The sequence below is a fragment of the Microcaecilia unicolor genome, chromosome 1 (genome assembly GCF_901765095.1).
Source record: "Microcaecilia unicolor chromosome 1, aMicUni1.1, whole genome shotgun sequence".
NCBI classification, from domain to species: domain Eukaryota; kingdom Metazoa; phylum Chordata; class Amphibia; order Gymnophiona; family Siphonopidae; genus Microcaecilia; species Microcaecilia unicolor.
In genome coordinates this window covers 234,027,741-234,048,186 of record NC_044031.1, presented here as the reverse complement: position 1 = coordinate 234,048,186, position 20,446 = coordinate 234,027,741, and the positions used below count along the sequence as shown (strand labels likewise).

The window sequence follows — 20,446 nt, the reverse complement described above, 5'->3', positions numbered from 1 at the left end:
TGCCACTGAAAAGAGCCTTCGTTTTGCAGTCTTTTTCTGCTTTTTTCTTTCGTTATTCACTCTGTGGAGCCGTTTCTTTTTTTTTTTTTAATCCTTTATTTCTTAGGTTTTTCTTTCTTAAGTTTCCTTTCGTTTCCGCCGCAGCCCTTTTAGGCCGCAAGTACGCGTTTCTCCATGTGTCCTTCTTTTTGGCACCATCGAGAACTTTGACTTCGCCGCCGCTATTTTTCCATCCATGACATCGAGAATTCCCAGCAGCTTCAAGAAGTGCGGTCGATGCAACCGGGCAATCTCAGGTACCGATCCCCATTCGTGGTGTATCCAGTGCCTTGGGCCTGACCATCGCCCAGACGCGTGTAAGTTGTGTCATAGCCTTAAAAAGCGGACACAGGCGTTGAGACTAGCTCAGCGGGACCGTCTGTTTGGAGCTTTGCCCGGGACTTCAACGTCGACATCAGTACTGCGGTCGGCAGCGTCGATGTCGGCACCGGAGATGGCATCGACATCAGGAGCGCAGGTAATGGCTGTCCGGAGACCACCACACGCTGGGAGCAGTGAGCCATCGAGTGGGTCTCCACCTGCCTCAGACTCCTGCTGTGCAGCCCCAATGGGACCGGCCACTTTCGGACCCGACCCCGAGGAAGTGTGTGGATTTCACGTCCTCGTCGGTACCGAGGAGTACCGATGACGTGCATCAAGCGAAGGCTAAGAAGCATCGCCATTGGTCTCCTTCTAGACATGATACCGGGAGCTCCGGGGCGTCGAAGGATTCTGCACCCGTGAAGCGTCGACACCGGGAAACACACTTCACTTAGGGTTTGACTATCCTTCTGTCCCTCCTACCATTCCCTCCCTGTTTAGCCCTGCATCTATTATTCCTTCCTGCTTGTGGTCTCTCTCTGTCATTGTGTTGCAATTCTTTATCTTTGTAATTTCCTTTCATAGTTCCAGATCTCTATCCACCCTTCATGCAGTATTCTATTTTTTGCCTTTTCACCTATGGTCACCTTAGTACCACTTTCTCTCTTTCCCTCTTTTCGTATACCTTTCTCTTCCCCTACCCCACATACAACTTCACTTCCACTGGGGAGGAGGGGTGTTCCCTTCAGGTTTCTAGCTGCCACTTAACCAGCCTTTTAATATTTTGTGTTAATACTTTTACTGTTTGTATTTTTTAATTAGGAATACAGCAATGTAAGAAAATCATTTCAGTTTATGAATTGGTCAAAAGAAAGTATATATGCCAACAGGATCTGATTATAAATACCGTTGTACGTAAACTACTACTACTACTATTTAGCATTTATATAGCGCTACAAAACGTACACAGCGCTGCACAAACATAGAAGAAAGACAGTCCCTGCTCAACGAGCTTACAATCTAATAGACAAAAATAATAAAGTAAGCAAATCAATTAATGTGTAGAGGAAAGAGGAGAGGAGAGGAGGGTAGGTAGAAGCGAGAGTTACAGGACCCAGGGATACAGTTAGTTGAAATATGTATTATCTAAGTGTTTCTAGCATTAATGGTCTTGTAGTCTTATTTGGAATGTATATGACAGCAGTGTTTTTCTTTGTTGTTTTTTTTCCAATGAACTCTAATATTTGTATTGTAAAGTGGAGCAGTTCCCTCGTTAAGGAGGAACTCATCATATCTTTCCATTATTTTTCCTTTGAATCAGGGCAAGCAGACAAAAAAGAGCCATTGCTTTCCACCTATGAACAGAGATCATCGCAAGGTCATCCATGATTTAGCTGAGGTCTATGGTGTAGAGAGTGTGAGCTATGACAATGAACCAAAGCGCAACGTGGTCATCACTGCAGTGAAGTATGTTACACTTCGTTCTTTTACCTCTGACAGCCAGCCATATTCTTTTATACTCGTTGGCTAAAATAAATGCTACCTATTTAATATTAAAATATTAAAAAATAATAATTTTCTGAAAATGTGGGTTAAAGATGAGCATATGGGTGTAATGAAAATAAACATCAGTATGAGAGGCTGAATACCAACTGAGTAACCAGAGCACAGGCATAAAATTGAGTAATGCATTATTGTACTGTATAGTATCATTGCATACATAAACAGAAACCTGCAATAAAATAATACAAACCACTATATCAATAAATACATGGTAACCAGTAGCAAATCCAACAAAAATAGTGGGGATCTGAAATGTGACTAATTTCTAATGGTCAATTGCAGTTAGACCAAAATTTAATACAATGATTTGTTACTACACAAAAAACATACACTACATAACCTTTACTAAACCAATTGATAAACTGCGTACAAACATAAATAAGATTAGCATTAAAACCTGATATGATGATGTTCGGCATCACACTTCATCAGGGGCACATAAGAAAAAAATATAAAAATAAATTGGGAATGGCCACGCTGTCATTTGCAGGAGAAGAAAAAAGGGGGGCAAAAAAAAAAAATCTAAATACAAAATCACAAGTGATCCAAAACACCCTAGAAAAGCTTTTAACAAAAATTATCTAACAAAAAACTTTACTAGCACAATATCCAGTCACTTATTGCCATTATGCTGACTCCTTTTGCTATGGTATATCAGCTTCTAAGATTAAAATCAAAAGAGTTCTTTAAAAAAATGTCTATCAGAGTTTAAATTAAAGTAAGATTAAATAGAACAATAACTACTACTACTGTTTAACATTTCTAAAGCGCTACCAGGGTTATGCAGCGCTGTACAATTTAACAAAGAAGGACAGTCCCTGCTCAAAGGAGCTTACAATCTAAAGGACAAAAAGTGCAGTCAATCAAATTGGGGGCAGTCTAATATCTGTGGAAATAGCAGAACACTATATAACATGCAGCACCAAGGAGGGGAATTTCAAATTTAACTTATGAAAATAAAACAAATTACCCTTAAAAGCTCAACTCCCACCATCTAAGCACTAAATTCTATGAAATATAAAATAGAAGAACAGGCCCTTAGTTACAAGCACAGGCAGCCTTACAAATAGAATCAGGTTTCCCTGCAGTCACATTGAAATGAATGAGGTATTTCGGTGGTGACTGTAGAGAAAACTGAGTGCTGTTTGAAAGGTGTTCTCTGCTTGTAACTAAGGGGTCCTTTTACAAAGCTGCAGTAAAATGTGGCCTGTGGTAGTGTGGGTGTGTTTTTCGGCATGTGCTGGGCCATTTTTTTTTTATCATGGCTGAGAAAAAGGCTATTTTTTTTATGGGCCGGGAAATGGACCTGCTCTAATATTAAAACTAGTGTGTGCCTATTTGTGGCCTGAGCCCTTACCCACTACCCATTAACCTAACAGTAACCATGCAGCATGCTCCAACGTGGGCACGCTGAACACCCCCCCCCCCCCCCCCCCCCCCCCCCCCCCCCACAGTAGAAAATAGAAAATTATCTTCTACCATGGGAATCGGAATTACTGCTGGGCGCACATGTTCCTCTGGCAGTAGTGCTGATTGGTGTGCGCTCCCTGTGTGTTAGCCCCCCACACCTTTGTAAAAGGGCCCCTAAGTCCCTGTTCTCCTATTAGCTTTTATTTAGATTGTAAGCTCTTTTGAGCAGGGACTGTCTCTTTGTATCAGGTGTTCAGCGCTACGTGCATCTGGTAGCGCTATACAAATGCAAATAATAATAATAATGATCCAACAGGTTTTGGTGCGTAGATAGTTTATAATCTTTCTTGGCATACAGTACTTTTGCTTCCCGGGTACAAGTTGATCCTATATGAGAATCTCTTCGTGATAGATCTCACTCTTTGGCACTGACAGCTTAATCTTAGTCCACTATAGTGCTGGATATCACTCTTAAAAGGAGTGAAGGAGAATTTCAAGATAAGTGCTCTACTGTTCACTCCATGGTATATCCCTAAAGAAATAAGACTGGCAGTGTACATTGGATCTTGAGGATCCTTATACACACAACCTGATACTTCTGCATTACATAAAATACTGCTTTATGCTTCATACAGGTCACTATGAATACAAAGTTCTTTCTTTTGGCCTTTCTTCATGAAATGGCTCTTTTGTGACCACTCACCTACACAAGCAAGGTCATCTAGTCTTTCCACATCTTGACAAATAGCTACTGGTAGCTACTTTGGAAGTGCTTACTCTATTGTAGCGCATAATGGTTGGTTAATGGGCTGAGAACATGGGGAACTGGGTTCAATTCCCAGTGACTCTGGGCAAGTCACTTAACCGTCCATTGTCCCAGGTACAGAAGACAAAGAAAGTACCTGCATATAATAAATGTAAACCGCTTTGATTGTACCACAGGAAGGTGGTATATCAAATCCCTTTTCCCTTAGCCCTCAGGAAAAAAACAATTTTATTTGCTTCAAAGTGTGGACTTCATCAACTTTCAGAAATCTATCCCTGCAAACAAGATTTCATGTACAGGCACCATTGTACAGTTCAAGTGAAAACATTTTGACAAAGGGACAGGCTGCAGCTTCTGACCACACATGTGCTTCATTTAGATATAAATGACAGTCATGGCCAGGGCCTCTTCATAGCTGCTGCTTCCCATGTAGTCTTATTTGTGTCACTGAAAATAAGATGGCCTTAATGGGACCTTAAATTCTAGTAAATCCAGTATACTCAAGCTTTCAGAATCCATAGGTTTCCCTTTTGCTTCATTGGAATATCAAACTGTCCTAAGCATAGATTTCTCCCAACACAAGATGAACTCACATGGATCCTCACGTCACCCAAGGGACATGGTCAAGCTTCAAAACACTTCTTCTTGATGCTTTGAACCATTATTCTGTGCCCATCTTGTCCTTGTCTGTCTGTTCCAAGACACATTAGTCTTGATTCATATGGACAACCACATTTCCATGTTTTATTTATGTATTGGTATTTATTTACATCCTTTTTGAAGAATTCACTCAAGGCAGTGTATGACAAGAATAAATCAAACATAGGCAATAGACAAAGCAGTAAAAATATTCAAATAAGAATACATGGTATGGCATAGTATGCTACATTACAATGTCAACAACACAATATGCAATAAAATATTTTGATAGATGGCATAGGGTGTAGGCAAAGATGAAACATATAGATAGATAAGATAGAGTAAGAAATTGAGGGTCTAAGAGTTGCACTCAAAGTCAGAAAGGTGCATGAATATAGTCTCAGCTAGAATAGGAGTGGATAAGCAAGTCCTACTACAGTGTGTGCAACTGGTGTTGCACCTTGTGTGTGTGACTAGCAAATAGTTACTACTTCAGTTAAAAGCCTGGGTTAAGAGCCAAGCTTTCACCTGCTTCCTGAAGTAGAGATAGTCTTGTGTTAAGTGAAGCCTTTCAGGGAGTGCATTCCAGAGTGTGGAGGCTTCTCTGGAGAAGACTCACTGGCGGGTATCACATTGTGTGATGCTCTTTGGAGAGGGTGTGGTTTGGGATACTCCGTGGGGAGGACCTTAGTGACCTTGGAGGTGTGTAGAAGGAGATCTTGTTCAAGTACTCGGAGCCGTTTCCTTTAAGGATCTTGAAGATCAGACATAGGATTTTAAATTTAGCCCTTTATTGTGTTGTGGTCACATCACTTACAAACTTCTATTAGTCTTGCTGCAGCATTCTGAATCAATTGGAGCTAGTGCAAGCTTTTTGTAGTCGGACCAGTGTAAAGTGCATTACACTAATCCAGTCTTGATGTTATCATGGTATACGCAACTGTGACAAGACTTGCCTTCACGGTGTATGGAGAGAGGCAGTGCAGTTGTTGCAAATGATAGAAGCAGCTCTTGAAGGTGGCTTGGATTTGAGGGGTCAGCATAAGTGTTGAGTCTAGGTTCCAGACTGGCTAGAACCAGACTAAAGCAAATATTAATAGCACGTTAAACTTTGTGCATCTGGCCCTAACTCTCAGTAACAATATTATTTCTTGCTTAAAGATCAGGAAGCATTCAGTGTGACATATATGCAATAGTAGAGGAAATCAGAAGGGGGGGAAACTTTTTCATATCACTGCATCTGGGCCTGTCAGTATTTCCCTGATTTATAGAGTTCTTGGGCAAGACTGTTAGGGAGTATTTAGAATGAACTTAAAAAGCTATTGATTTCAACAGTGGCTATTGTAGCTAAAAGGTGTTAGACATTGGGCTCATGATATTGTATAAATGTCTTTGCTAGTAAGTTTGTAATCTTTCTTTCATGATTCATGGTTTCTTTTACAGGGGGAAGTCAATGTGCCCAAGCATTCCCCTCACTCTAGTGATAGAGAGAGAGATGCAAACAAGGCCTCCACCACCTATCCCTCACTACAGGCATCAGCCAGATAGGTGAGCACAGTTATTTATTTTTATTTATTTATTTATTAGGAATTATTTACCGCCTTTTTGAAGGAATTTACTCAAGGCGGTGTATGGCATGATTAAGTCAAACATAAGCAATAGACAATTACAGCAGTAAAAATATACAAACAATACAAAGTATGGCATAGTATGCTACATTAATTACAATGCCAGCACAATAAAACATTTTAATAGACAGCATAGGGTATAAGCAAAGATGGGACGTATAGATAAGATAGAGTAACTTGGAGTAAAAAAAAATAAGGGACTAGTTTAAAGAGAGTTGCAAATGAGATCAGAAAGATGCTTGAACATTATCTTGCCTGGGGTAGGAGTGGGTGAACATGTCCTGCTGTGATATGCGCAGCCCATGTTATTTACTCCTTCCATTAAAGGCCTGGTTGAAGAGCCAAACTTTCACCGGCATCCTAAAATATAGTCTTGTGTTAAATGAAGCCTTTCAGGGAGTGCATTCCAGTGTGGGGGCTGCTCCTGAGAAGGCTTGCTTGCGGGTATCACATCCTATGATGTCCTTTGGAGAGGGTGTGTTTTTACATTGAATGACTCTCATAAATGCATATTCCTGGCCAACCTTTTTTTTTTTTTAATTTTTAGCAAATTTATGACTTCAATCACTTCAAAAAATGTCTATGATAAGAAAATAAAATGGCAAAAAACATATTAGAAATACATACAATAAAGATCCAAGATCCTAGCCAACTTCTTTAGAGAAAACATAAGTATGGTGTTGCCACTGAGTTACTTATATGTCCTGTTCATGTTTATCTCTTGCTTTGCTGTGCATATTTTATCTCTTGCCTTGCTGTTCATATTTATCTTTTGCCTTGCTTATCTATGTAAGGGGTCATTTTACTAATGTAGTGGAGGAGTGGCCTAATGGTTAGGGTGGTGGACTTTGGTCCTGAGGAACTGAGTTCAATTCCCACTTCAGGCACAGGCAGCTCCTTGTGACTCTGGGCAAGTCACTTAACCCTCCATTGCCTGCCGCATTGAGCCTGCCATGAGTGGGAAAGCGCGGGGTACAAATGTAACAAAAATAAATAAAATAAATAAATGTTACCAGAGTTAAAAAAAATAAAAGCTCCCGGGTCTCTCTCCCTGCCCCTTTTCCATGCAGGCAGGCAGTACTGGGGCTTCAGGAGAAGTGGGGCAGTTCAGTGTTTGTGCAGAGCTGTGAATCAGGGAGAGTGCTGGTTAGCAATCAGTGAGGGGTGTGGAAGAATCCAGGGGAACTCTGACAAGGTAGGGAGATGGGATATTGTTGTTGTTTTTGTTGTCGTTTATTTTTGTTTTGTTTTAGGGATTTTTTTGTTTTGTTTTTTTGCTGTAATGTGAAGATAAATGTAGTAGAGAATGACATGAGGACAAAGTTTGTCCCCTCCCTGTGTGCTCTGTCTCCATCCCTGTCCCCACCCAATTCCCACAGGCCCTGTTCCTGGCCCTGCCCCATTCCCTCAGGCTCTGTCCCAGGCCCTGCTCCACTCCCGCAGGCTCTGTCCCTGTCCCCATGGGCTCTGCCTCATCTGCGGAAGCATCAAACATTTTCTAATATCCCAAGGAACCCTAATTCACCCTGTTAAAATGTCCAGGGGTATAAAATACAACCCACTCTGTAAGCCCTATTGGGGGAGAAATATGCCCTATGAAACACTGTTATGATTTTTTAATATGTGGATGAATCACAAGTCATCAACAGTCTCAGAATTCAGTCTAGCTCTCCTGTCTTCCACAGTCCTTCCTGCAATAGAAAATGTCTTCTCAGACAATGTGCTGGTAGCAGGAATGCACAGGATTCCCCATGCAATTGGCCAGCACTTTTGCTTGTTTTTCCAAAAAATCGAAATATAGTCGTCTGCATCACTCGAACATAAATAACTGCCCAATTCATTAACAACCTTCAAAGTAGAGAGTGATATGGGGACAAAGTTTGTCCCCGTCCCTACGGGCTCTGTCCCCCTGTCATTCTCTAAAATCTATAGTATAGAGGCTGTGGAATGTTGTGGATGTCAGTGAAGGAATGCACGTGCTTGCAGTTTCTCCCTGGTAATCAGGAAAAACATTCTTGCTGCTGCTGTTACCTGTTGTCAGTTGGGAGGGGGGACTTTGATGAAAGCGTTACATTAATCCCCGTTAAACCTTAAAAATTGTCAAAGAACTTACAAGAGTTCTGATTTGTGGTTATCAGGGCGCTCTTGGAAAATATCGGTGCACGTAAATGATTTTAGTTTTAGGTTCCAGTGTGAAGTGACAGTGAAGAGCTGCAGATGAGTGAAGAGAGTCCTGTGGTGAATTAGTGGACTCTCAAGTGAATGAAAAGAAGAAATATTATATATTAAATGAGAACTCTGTGTATTATAGCCAGAATGCTTATACTGTGAAATTTCAGTGCTCTAGGGCAGGGCTATACAGAGAGAGTTTTTGGCCTGATTATCAGTAAGACCTGGCTTTAAAAATGAGGGTATTGTAAGGATGAATGAGTGCTATTCATGTCTTGACCGGAAATGTCAGCTGGGAGTGCTGGCAAAGGTTATGAAGTTGTGAGAGATGTGAATAGTTAATTCTCTTCAGAAAAGCTATAGGCTAGGAACCTCCTGAGTTCTGAGGAAAGGAGTTCATAGGTCTAAAGGGAACACTGATAGGTAGTTCAGTGTTTACAGATGTATTTAGGCTGTTGCCTTGGCAATCAGTTGTCTAGAACTTAAGTTTTGTAAAAAAAAAAAATATATATATGAAACTGATGTTCGAAAGTAAAAGGGCGCCAAGGGTATTAGAACTGCAGTTAAGAAGTTCTGCCAATATAAGCTGGTGTATTTATGGAAAAGAGTGGTTCTTGGAAGAGGAATGTAAGTCCCTGAACTAAATGAGTTAAAAGTGTTAATGGACAAGTATATGTAGGAAAATTTTACTTAATACTTGGGTGGGTTTAGTCAGGAGCCATCTAATTATGTATTTTATTTTTTTGTGAAAGCTAGATAAGGAAAATAAACCCACATTCAAGATGAGGGTGTCATCTGTGTAAACCACTTTGAATGTAGTTGCAAAAACTACAGGCAGTCTATCAAGTCCCATTCCTTTTCCTCTCTCCCCCCATCTACTGATGTCTAGCTAAGGCTTAGGATCTCTTTTTGAGTTTTAAAAGTCAGGGAGTAGGAAGAAGAAAGAAGTTGTGCATACTTATCTGAGGAAAGTCTTTGCTGGAGAACTGTCATTGCAAGGTGCCCAAGAGAGCCCTAGGAAGAGGAGGAACAGCTAAGTGACTGAGATTTTTCCTGAAAGTGTGCACAGAAAGGGAAAAAATGTAAAGAGAAGCAGAAAGATAGATGAGAGAGAAATATAAAAAGAAAATGAGAGCAAGAGAAAACATACTTGATGCGGAATCCTTGTGTGTCTGAGGTGTGAAATCTGAAAGACAAAAAGAGATATAATTTAAAGAGTCTAACTTTTTTTTTAATACATTTGTGTGAATAGTTCTAAGTGGAAGTTTTTATCTGTTAAGCTGTCATACTTATCTGATATTTTTGAAGACAAAGTTGTTGAAATCTTACAACCCTGAAATTTGATACTGGTGTGTTTGAGTGTAATACCTTGCTCTGCCACCAGGGGGTTTAAACTAAGTTGTGGCAAAAAGCCCTTCCAGCCATCTGTTTTGTTGGCGGTAAGGACTCACTTGCTAATCGTGCCCTAATCAGTTAGCATGCGGTAATGTAACTGTACTGATTAGCGCAGACATGCCCACTTTCCACCCCACCGGCCCCCAGTGTGTGCACATCCAGAAATTACCACAGGACACCTCAGTGTACCCCGCAGAAAGCCATTTTACCATGGTAAGCACACGTTACTGCTTACCACAGCTTAGTAAAAGGGCCTCTATGTCATTTCTGCAAACCACTTAGATGTGAGACAATTGATTATCTATAAATAAATGAAATATAAACATGAAAATGTGTGGTTTTAGAATTATTGATAGCTGACCAAAAGATCACCTTATTTTAGAATTCGCTTGTGGTCAGATAAACAGCTAGTCTTAATTTTGGTTATTTGTTTTTTTAAATATGTTATTTTTAATATTGGTGGGTTCAGTTTTGTTATTCTCTACCACTTTGGACAGATGTTTAAGGATTCATTTTATAAGTTTTTTTTTTTTTAATAAATGTCATACTGAAAGAATAAAATAAACATTTGAAAAGTAACTAGTTGTACCTCAGGGACTCGAGTTGAATGACTTCCTAAAGATAACTCTGCTACATTCTAACACACTGAAGTGGTTGAGGAGCTGTTTGACAATAGTGTTGTGATGATGTCATCACAATAAAACAGGAAACGTATGCTGCCATGAGCACCAGAGTGCCATTAAAAATAGTTACCTGTAACGGTGGTTCTCCGTGGACAGTAGATCTAGCCACATAGTTGAAGCGTCGCCCCAGTGACGTCACCGACCTGGTCCTTCTCAAAGCACAGAAAACTAAAACTGAGCTCTCTGCGCATTTCCCTGCCTTCCCATCACTAATAGCCACTATATATATTGAATGCTCAATCATCCCACTTTAGTTCATGAAAAAGCTGGCGGCAACTCTGGGTGGGAGGGTGGGTATGTGTGGCTAGATGATCTACTGTCCACAGAGAACCACCGTTACAGGTAAGTAACTATTTTTTTCTCCATGGATCATCTAGCCACACAGTTGAAGACTCCCAAGCTATAAAAGGGAACAGTCCAAACAAGAGTACCAAACATATGCATATGCACTGTTAATAGGACTGTTTCATTGAAATGGAGGAGGTGGTGAGTTGACGCCTCCAGTTAGTGAAAATAAACATTTTTTGCAGAGTCTACTGAATAGGTATCCAGAATATAATAGTGTTTTGTAAAAAAAAAAAAACCCAAACCCGATCTATTTGCTTTTAGTATTATCTAGTAAAAACATGTCGGAAGAACTCCTGATCTCCATATAGTTCTTCTATGTGCTGAGATAAGGAATATTTGAACAGAATGATAATTGTCAGTACAGCCCTAGTAGGAAAATAGTAAGCTTAGTCTACTGAGAAAAAAGATGTCCTATGAGACAGGAGGTCAAAGGATGTAGTACAAAGCAAAATATAGATAACTAGTAAAAAAAGGCCCATTTCTGACACAAATGAAATGGGCGCTAACAAGGTTTTCCTCGGAGTGTGTATGTTTGAGAGAGTGTGTGTGAGAGAGTGACTGTTCGAGTGTGTGTGTGACAGAGAGAGAGTGACTGTGCGAGTGTGTATGTGTGAGAGAGAGAATGACTGTGCGAGTGTGTGTGTGTGACAGAGAGTGAGACTGGGTGCGAGTGTGTGTTTCATACAGATAACAGTGTGTGAGATAGAGAGAGTGTGTTTCACACAGATACAGTGTGTGAGAGAGAGAGAGTGTGTTTCACACAGATACAGTGTGTGAGAGAGAGAGAGTGTGTTTCACACAGATACAGTGTGTGAGAGAGAGAGTGTGTTTCACACAGATACAGTGTGTGTGAGAGAGAGAGTGTGTTTCACACAGATACAGTGTGTGTGAGAAAGAGATTGTTTCACGCAGATACAGTGTGTGTGAGAGTTTCACGCAGATACAGTGTGTGTGAGAGTTTCACGCAGATACAGTGTGTGTGAGAGTTTCACACAGATACAGTGTGTGAGAGAGAGAGAGTGTGTTTCACACAGATACAGTGTGTGTGAGAGAGAGAGTGTGTTTCACACAGATACAGTGTGTGTGAGAAAGAGATTGTTTCACGCAGATACAGTGTGTGTGAGAGTTTCACACAGATACAGTGTGTGTGAGAGAGAGTGTGTTTTACGCAGATACAGTGTGTGTGAGAGTTTCACACAGATACAGTGTGTGTGAGAGAGAGTGTGTTTTACACAGATACAGTGTGTGTGAGAGAGAGAGTGTGTGCGAGAGTATGTGTGTGATACACAGACTGAGACCGAGAGTTTGCAGAACCCCCCTCCCCTTCCCCCTCCCACCCCAGTTCAAGTTCCAGAAACCCCGCCCACTTCTTCCCATCCGAGTTCCAGGACCCCCTCCCAATTCTTCCCATCCCCCCTCCCCTTCCCGCTCCACCTCCCCCCTCTCCGAGTTCCAGGACCCCCTTCCAGTTCCAGGACCCGCCCCTCCCCTTCCAGTGGATTTCCAGGAATCCCCTCCCCCGTGTCGTTTCAGGACCCCCGTCCCCCCTCTCTGGCCCTCCCCCTCGTAAGAACTGGCTGCTTAAAACTTTTTACCTCCTGCATGCAGGGACGCCGCTTCAGACAGCCTTTTCTTTTGCTTGTGTTTCAGCTGTTCCAGGAACAGCTGAAACAGAAGCGAAAGAAAAGGCTGTCTGAAGCGGCGTCCCTGCGTGCAGGAGGTAAGTTTTAAGCAGCCGGCTCTTACGAAGGGGAGGGCCAGAGAGGGGGGGAGGGGGGTCCTGAAACGACAGAGTGGGGGAAGGGGGTGCCCTGAAACGACAGAAGGGGGAGGGGGTGTTTGCGGCGCCATTATCTTTGACTCACCACTTCCGGTTTTGCCGCGGTGCCACAGACGCCGCTCCTCGCACTCCACATTTTCCTACCGGAGCTCCTTCAGCAGCACTACCACTAATTCTCACCTCCAACACTGTCTTGTCTGAGACCGTGGCTCCCTCGGAGTTGGTCTGCTAGGATCACGTCATAATGCGGCCAGTGACATCAGTCTGATCTACTGAGCCTAGCAGACCAACTCCAAGGGAGCCACGGTCCCAGGCAAGACAGAACATTGGAGGTGAGAATTATTATATAGGAAAAGAATGCTGGAGGAAGAAGGAATGAAGCAACAGCTGGAGTTAAGAAAACCGTAGGTGAGTGCAAAGAAGCATCATAAGATGCCAAATTTTTATATATAATATATATATAGCAGTAATTGGAAAACAGAAATGTTATAGAACAGCTACTGTAGAACAATTTCCCAGTCATATTTTTGAAAATAGATAACTGTAGGAATAAGAAATATTGAGAACGAATAAGAAGTTTGAAGGCACAACTGAAAGGTCATACTGTGGCCAGAAAAAGGAAGAGGTGTCACAAAAACATTGAGTAAACTGTTGACGACTTATAGGATTATCTAAGCCACGGAAACATGGAATATTGTAAGCAGATATCCACTCAGAGTGGACAAGTAAAGTACTCAACATCCGTAAAATTATATATGTGGTCAGATTCAGGCTCAGTCACAGAAGAGAGGGTAAAAACAGCATACAAGCATAAACAGAAACAGAAAAAAAGCAACAGTGGAATGGTGGAAATATTGCCCACTACGCTGTGATTATCCATTTAATCAAAAAGAATTCTGTCTCTGAAAAAAAAAACGCCAAAAATCGCAGACGACGTTCTGTATGATTAAACGGACAATCACAACGTAGTGGGCAATATGCTCTAACGTCCATAGGCGGTCGGTGGCCCAACTGTTTGGGGAGGTTAAAGGGGGTGGGGTTAGGGGTTGGGCCAAGGGCAGAACTTACCTCCATAATAGTCTGACAACACAGAAAAAAAATATGTAAAAATAAAATAGTCACAATTAATACCTTGTATTACATTTAGACATTAGATATGTATCATATGTCAAAGAATAAAGTGGTTTCTCAAAGCATATACTAACCACAATTGCTCAACTGCAAAACACTATGCACAGCTTTGTGCAAAAACACACTCAGAACCTTACTGTACCATAAATATTACACTGGGCAGACCCTAATACACCAATATACCACCCATACGGAAAATGCAGACCATCAACGATGTGAAACAAGGGATCATAATATCACAATTCTCATGTAGAGCCACAAAACACCCTTTTAGGTGGATAGTGTTCACAATGAGCTCCTTTTATTAACGACCATATGTAGATCCTTCAAGAGGTAGTGTCTCATGATTTAGGCTCTACACCCTTTCTGATGTTTTGGTACCACCTCAGTAAGGCCAACACACAATCTATCCACTGCAAAACACTATACACAAACTTGTGCAAAAACACACTCATAACCTTACCAAACCATAACAGCACTAATTCCAAGGACAGGACGAGCTACAACATTATGCATGGAAAGGCAGCACTATAATTACACCAGGCTCTAAAACACCAGTACACAACCTAGTGAAACAAAAACAAAACAAAAAGGGCTGCAAATACTACACACTAGCAGAATACTGCATCTTTATCACACATGAAAAACACATGACACAACAGATATGAAGGCAAAATACTGAACTGGAAAGTTTTATTTATTTATTTGCTGCATTTGTGCCCCACATTATCCCACCTATTTGCAGGCTCAATGTGGCTTACATTATATTGCAAAAGATGTAATTATGAACAGAGTAAGAGGTTTGTTCTACTTTAACATATTACTATGTAAGAAAGAAGGAAGATATGTCTGTAGAAAGATTTACATAACACATAATAAAGAGCAGTAAAATATAATGGCCAATGATAATATGATTAATATAATCAATTCAGAGGGATCAGTAAGTGGTTGGTTTAGATATTGAATACTCAAGTTGTTAAGGAGGATTCTTATTGTAAGTTTCTTCGAACAAGTGCGTTTTCAATAATTTCCTGAAGTCTGTCAAGTCACGTGTTATTTTTATAGTATTTGGTAGTTTATACCATGCTTTTGTGCAGAGGTATGTGAAGGTAGATGCGTGTAATGATTTATATTTGAGTCCTCTACAATTAGGGTAGTGGAGGTTTAGGAAGGTACGTGATGAACATTTGATGTTTCGTGCCAGTAAGTCAATTAAGTCTGACATGTATGAAGGAGCTTCTCCATGGATGATTTTATGGGTTAAGGTGCAGATCTTGAAAGCAATACGAACTTTTAGTGGAAGACAATGTAATTTTTCTCTGAGGGGTTTGGCGCTCTCATATTTCGCGTTTCCAAATATGAGTCTAGCTGCAGTATTTTGTGCAGTCTGAAGTTTGTCGAGGAGTTTGTTCAATCTTGGAGTTACTGAATACCCATAGAACCCACGGCTACATGTGCTGTTATTAAATGATTTAACAAAGTAGCTAAATTATTACAATAAGAGAAAGCGTCAAGACTGTGACAATGTGAACTTGAAGAACATTATTAAACTAAAAAAATCTGCATTAGGTTTGTATTACTTTCATAGAGCAGTAGGATTATCAAGTCCATAAATTTGTCCTCTGCATCTGTACTGATATTCTTATATAAAAGATTTTGGTCCTCGTTTGTTTTGGTTTGCTTTATGCTTTTAACTTTTATGTATATCATTCAATAGTTGTTTTGAGGTTTTGTGCATTTTGTAATTTTTAATTCCTATTCCATCTTTTTATTCTACCATTTTATGAATGTATACTTTTGTCTGTAGTCACAATTATATCTTTGTGTTTTAATGTCAGACCCCGAAACACGGCCCGTGTCGGGTATTTTCCACAATAAAGGTCGGCAATTATCTCTTTCTTGAAGGCCCAGTGTTGGCTTTTTGTTTTTCTGTTGTATATTTGTATGCGGTATTACCCTCTGTTTTGTTAATGCGTACAAAATTATCCAGTATAAATGTCTGCATGTGGAAATGGAAAGCTAAACTAGGTAGAAATTAAATACTATGTGGTGTAGATTTTGAGAATTTATCTGTCCTTTTCTGTGAACTGCAAATTGTATATTGAAATATCAAAAGAAACCACACTTGATATCAGTATCTGATTGTCATGTTTACTACTACTACTAAGCCAACACCCACTGAAGGTGATCTCTCCACAGGAGAACTGAAAGCCAAAACACACAAACAGTGGATCCAAAAGAGTCCTCTCTCAGGTGATGTTTTCTCAAACAAGGTCTTTATTTCAAATTAATAAAAACAACCCGAATCGTGTTTCGGCCATAAAGGCCTGCGTCAGGGGTCTATTGATTTCCAATACAGAAATTGATCTTGTAGATCAAACTGACAAACGGTTAACTGAGAAATCGCATACAGAGTGCTGCTGCACAGACCTTTACGGCCAAAACATGATTCGTGTCGGGTTTTTATTGATTTGAAATAAAGACCTTTTTTGAGAAAACATCACCTGAGAGAGGACTCTTTTGTACTACTACTACTACTATAAATCATTTCTATAGCGCTACCAGTCGTACACAGCACTTCACAATTGAACATGATGAAAAGACAGTCCCTGCTCAAAAGAGCTTGAAACAACTAAGACTGAAAACAACTAAAGTAGATATAGAAAAATAATTGATAATTAGAAATAAAATTTTTGTCAGAATTGTAAATAAAAACCGATAAAATAATTATCCTATATAATAAAAAGCACCTCCAGCGTTCTGAAGCTGACTCCGTGGCAGTGAGACTTTGAAGGGTTCGTGCTGCCTGTAAGGCTGTACCCATCTCCTGACGTCACGTACTTCCGGGTTCGTCACAAACAGCACTGACCAATCACTGGAACGGAACACTGTAGAGTTGCCAGGCAAAGGAACGCGACGTCACACGCATGACGGTGTCGTTGTTCCTCCCTCCCTCCCTCCCTTCCAGTTCCAGGCCCCCTCCCTCCGAATTTTAAATGTCATCTTCACTTGCCAAGTCAGGTTTACGGCGGCCGGCAGCAGCGGTAAAAGGTGTGCAGGCTCGGCCCTTCTGTCTCTCTCTCAGCTCTGATCCCGCCCTCGCGGAAACAGGAAATGAGGGCGGGACCAGAGAGAGAGAAGTGAAGATGACTTCTAAAATTCGGAGGGAGGGGGTGCTGGAACTGGAAAGGAGGGAGGGAGGAAGGGAGGGGCATTGGGAGGGAGGGGGGATCCTGGACCTTGGAGGGAGGGAGGGGGACCCTGAAACTGGGAGGGATGGGGGAATCTGGAACTCGGAGGGAGGGGGGACGACCCTAGAACTCGGAGGGAGTGGGACGACCCTGGAACTCGGAGGGAGTGGGACGACCCTGGAACTGGGAGGAAGGGAGGGGGCCCATGGCGCACACTCTCATTCTCACACACACACACTCTCTCTCTCTCAGAGACACACTCGCACCCAGTCTCACTCTCTGTCACACTCACACATTCACTGTCACTCTCTCACACACTCTCTCAAACATACACACTCCAAGGGAAACCTTGCTAGCGCCCGTTTCATTTGTGTTAGAAACGGGCCTTTTTTACTAGTGTAAAAATAAGTGAAAAATAAAAACAGCTCGGGTCGATCCGCACTGCGGAAAAAAAAAAAAAAAAAACTAAGGTGGGATGATTGAGCATTCAATATATATATAGTGGCTATTAGTGGCGGGAAGGCAGGGACATGTGCAGAGAGCTCCGTTTGAGTTTTCTGTGCTTTGTGAAGGACTGGGTTGGTGACGTCACTGAGGCGACGCTTGAACTGTGTGGCTAGATGATCGATGTCCATGGAGAACACTATATACTTCAGCATGTGTTGTAGCAGAGTTAGCTTTGGGCAGTCATTCAGCACAAGCCCCTGAGGCAGATATAATCAAAACGTGTACTATTTGGGTAACAGAGGGTTCCCACTCATAGGCGCCGACTCAGTGGGTGCTTGAGCACCCCAAATATTTTCACCCGCCGGAAGTCGGAACCTGAAGTTCCCAGCCAGCCCGACCTGCCTGTTGCCCGGCCTCTTCTCCCTCAACAGTCCTCCGCCAGTCCGCCCTCGCCTTCCTGCGTGCCACCAGAATTTTAAAAGTCGTCATACCTCGGAATCCCGGCGGCAGCAGTGAAAGGCAAGCAGGGTCGGCACTTCAGCCTTCCCTTCTCTGCTCAGCTCAGGTCCCGCCCTCATTTCCTGTTTCCACAAGGGCGGGACCAGAGCTGAGAGAGAAGGGAAAGCTGAAGCGCTGAGCCTGCTCGCCTTTCACTGCTGCCGCTGGGACCCCAAGGTAAGACTTTTAAAATTCTGGGCAGCACGCAGGAAGGCGAGAATGGACCGTCAGAGGACTGTTGTGGGAGAAGAGGTCGGGCTGGGGTTGGGACTGCAGGGAGGGGGGAGGCCTGGAACTCGGAGAGAGGGAGGGGGGGCCTGGAACTTGGAGGGAGGGAGGGAGGGCGGGGCCTGGAACTCGAAGGAGAGGGGGAAGGGAGGAGGGAAGGAGGGAATGCACCACCTGTAAAAAAAAAAAAAAAAAAAAAAAAAGAAATTTCAGTACCCCCAATCATTTTGAAAAGTTGGCTCCTATGTGCCCACTGACTGCAGCCCTGAAGGTTTTGGGCTGTCTGAGATAAGTAAAGAGTTTACTTATATTGTGTTATATTGCAGTGCTGTTCAGGTATGTTGTGTCCCTTTTTGATTTGAGGAAGTTTACAAACTTTGAATTGTGCTCATGTTTCATGTGTGCAGTAAGTCACTAATTTCAATGTAGAGGGCACTGATGATTGAAATTTGCAACCTTATATGCAGTCTCTACATTGCAGATAGCAAACGGGTGGGTGATGCATACTTTTCCTACCTTATTTAGTCAAATGAAGTGTTAACACATTTTGAACTTTACAAATAGTGCTTTACAGGCCCATCATTAAGATTGCCTTTGAATAAAAGGGAACACCATCTATAGTGTTTTCAGAGATGTCACTTTTGGTAAATACTGAAGTGAACACCAGTAAGACAGATTCAAACAGAGGCTTCTACTTAACTTTTTCTAGTAATGTGTTTGGGTAGTGGAAAATCATTCAATGAAAATGTGATACTCCTTTTTTTTTTTTTTTCCTGAGTTCTAGAAACAGCGGTTTACAGAAAACAGTGAAAGAGGAACCAGTGATTGATTACTTCGATGTTCAAGACTAAATGTTCATCACAGGACTTTCAATTACAGTATATGTCACAGATGGGGAAGAGAAGATACCGATTTTTCAATTAATCCACCTTTTGTGCCTGAGCAGTCTATGGACTACTTTACTGTCCAGGGGACAGTTGTTTTCCATGAAGTTGAAAAGCACTGTTTAAATTTAGGTGAAATACTTTATGGACATGACGTAAACCAAGATTCTCCAATCTCCACCCTCAGGGGCCACAATCCAGTCAGGTTTTCAAGATTTCCTCAATGAATATGCATGAGATCTATTTGCATGAGGTGCTTCCATTGTATGCAAATAGATCTCATGCATATTGTGGAAATCCTGAAAACCCAGCCTGGCATGGGCCAAGGTTGGACACCCCTGAGTCGTAAACAAACAATATGTACTCTACCTAATGCAAGATAAGCCATTATCCCCTTATTCAGTCTTTACTTTTGGTAATGTGAGATATTTAATCCTTTTAGCACCAGGGTGTGTGTCAAAGATGATTTGTGGATTTACTCTACCAATGTAGTTCTCCATGTAATCTGGCATCCCCTGTTTTTGCAAGTTATCTGTTGGAAAGAACTGGATATGGAATTACTTAGGGTAATGTCAGTGATGTACATCCCCCTATTTTGTTAAATGAAGCCAACTGCACTTGTTTAAAAAATATGTAACAGGTTAGTTTAAACCTGATTTATTGCCAGAGTGGCTTGATTCTGTTGCTTATTAGCACTAGCAGATAGTCATGGCTGAAGGCCTAGCTATATTTAGATAAATAATGTAATCACTAGTTCTTGCTTAAATAGGTAAAAGAAAAAAAAAAAACATTTGAGCAATTTTTACTCTTTGTAAACTTTGCCCAAAGTCCTTTGATAACCAGTCCTCCTGTTAACTGGCTAGAAATTCTCTTAGTGTCAAGTGACATACTGGACTGGTTACACAGGGGCATATAAAAGACTATAGAACCTCTGAAGTAGATTTCATGAAATGGACCCAAAATACCCAAAGTCAATTTTCTACTACGTTAAAAAGTCTACAACTCATTTATATACTTTTGGTATATAGAATGCATTGGCTTGAACTGAATTTTCAAATCTGACACTTTCAGGGCGGTCTTTCATAATTTTGCTACTTTTATACATACCGAGACATATACCTCTGGTAATCACCCAGTTTGCCCACTGAGGTATTATGCCCAATACATATCAAGCACTTGTGATAGTGCAACTTCTGTTTACTACAAATTCCTACTTTTCACCTGGAAGCTGCAGATTTTTCTCTCAGTGTTTCTTTTAAATAGTTGCTATTAGTTTAGTGGTACTCTTTATGTCTTGAAAGCTTAACCATTTGTATCACTTACTTT

At 41.4% G+C, this 20,446-nt stretch overlaps 1 protein-coding gene across 2 annotated transcripts in view; it reads left to right on the top strand.

Moving 5' to 3' along the window:
- The window catches only part of NFX1 (nuclear transcription factor, X-box binding 1), a 258,504-nt gene extending 239,130 nt beyond the window's left edge, over positions 1–19,374 (top strand). The window contains exons 22-24 of one of the 2 annotated variants that reach the window (XM_030204815.1): positions 1,682–1,827; positions 6,182–6,286; positions 19,021–19,374. In XM_030204815.1, coding sequence (XP_030060675.1) covers positions 1,682–1,827; positions 6,182–6,286; positions 19,021–19,087 — 318 coding nt within the window. In that variant the 3' untranslated portion in view covers positions 19,088–19,374. Of the gene's footprint in view, positions 1–1,681; positions 1,828–6,181; positions 6,287–19,014 lie in introns of both variants that reach the window. The other variant, XM_030204808.1, reaches the window with a different exon arrangement.
- The last annotated feature ends 1,072 nt before the right edge of the window (positions 19,375–20,446 follow it).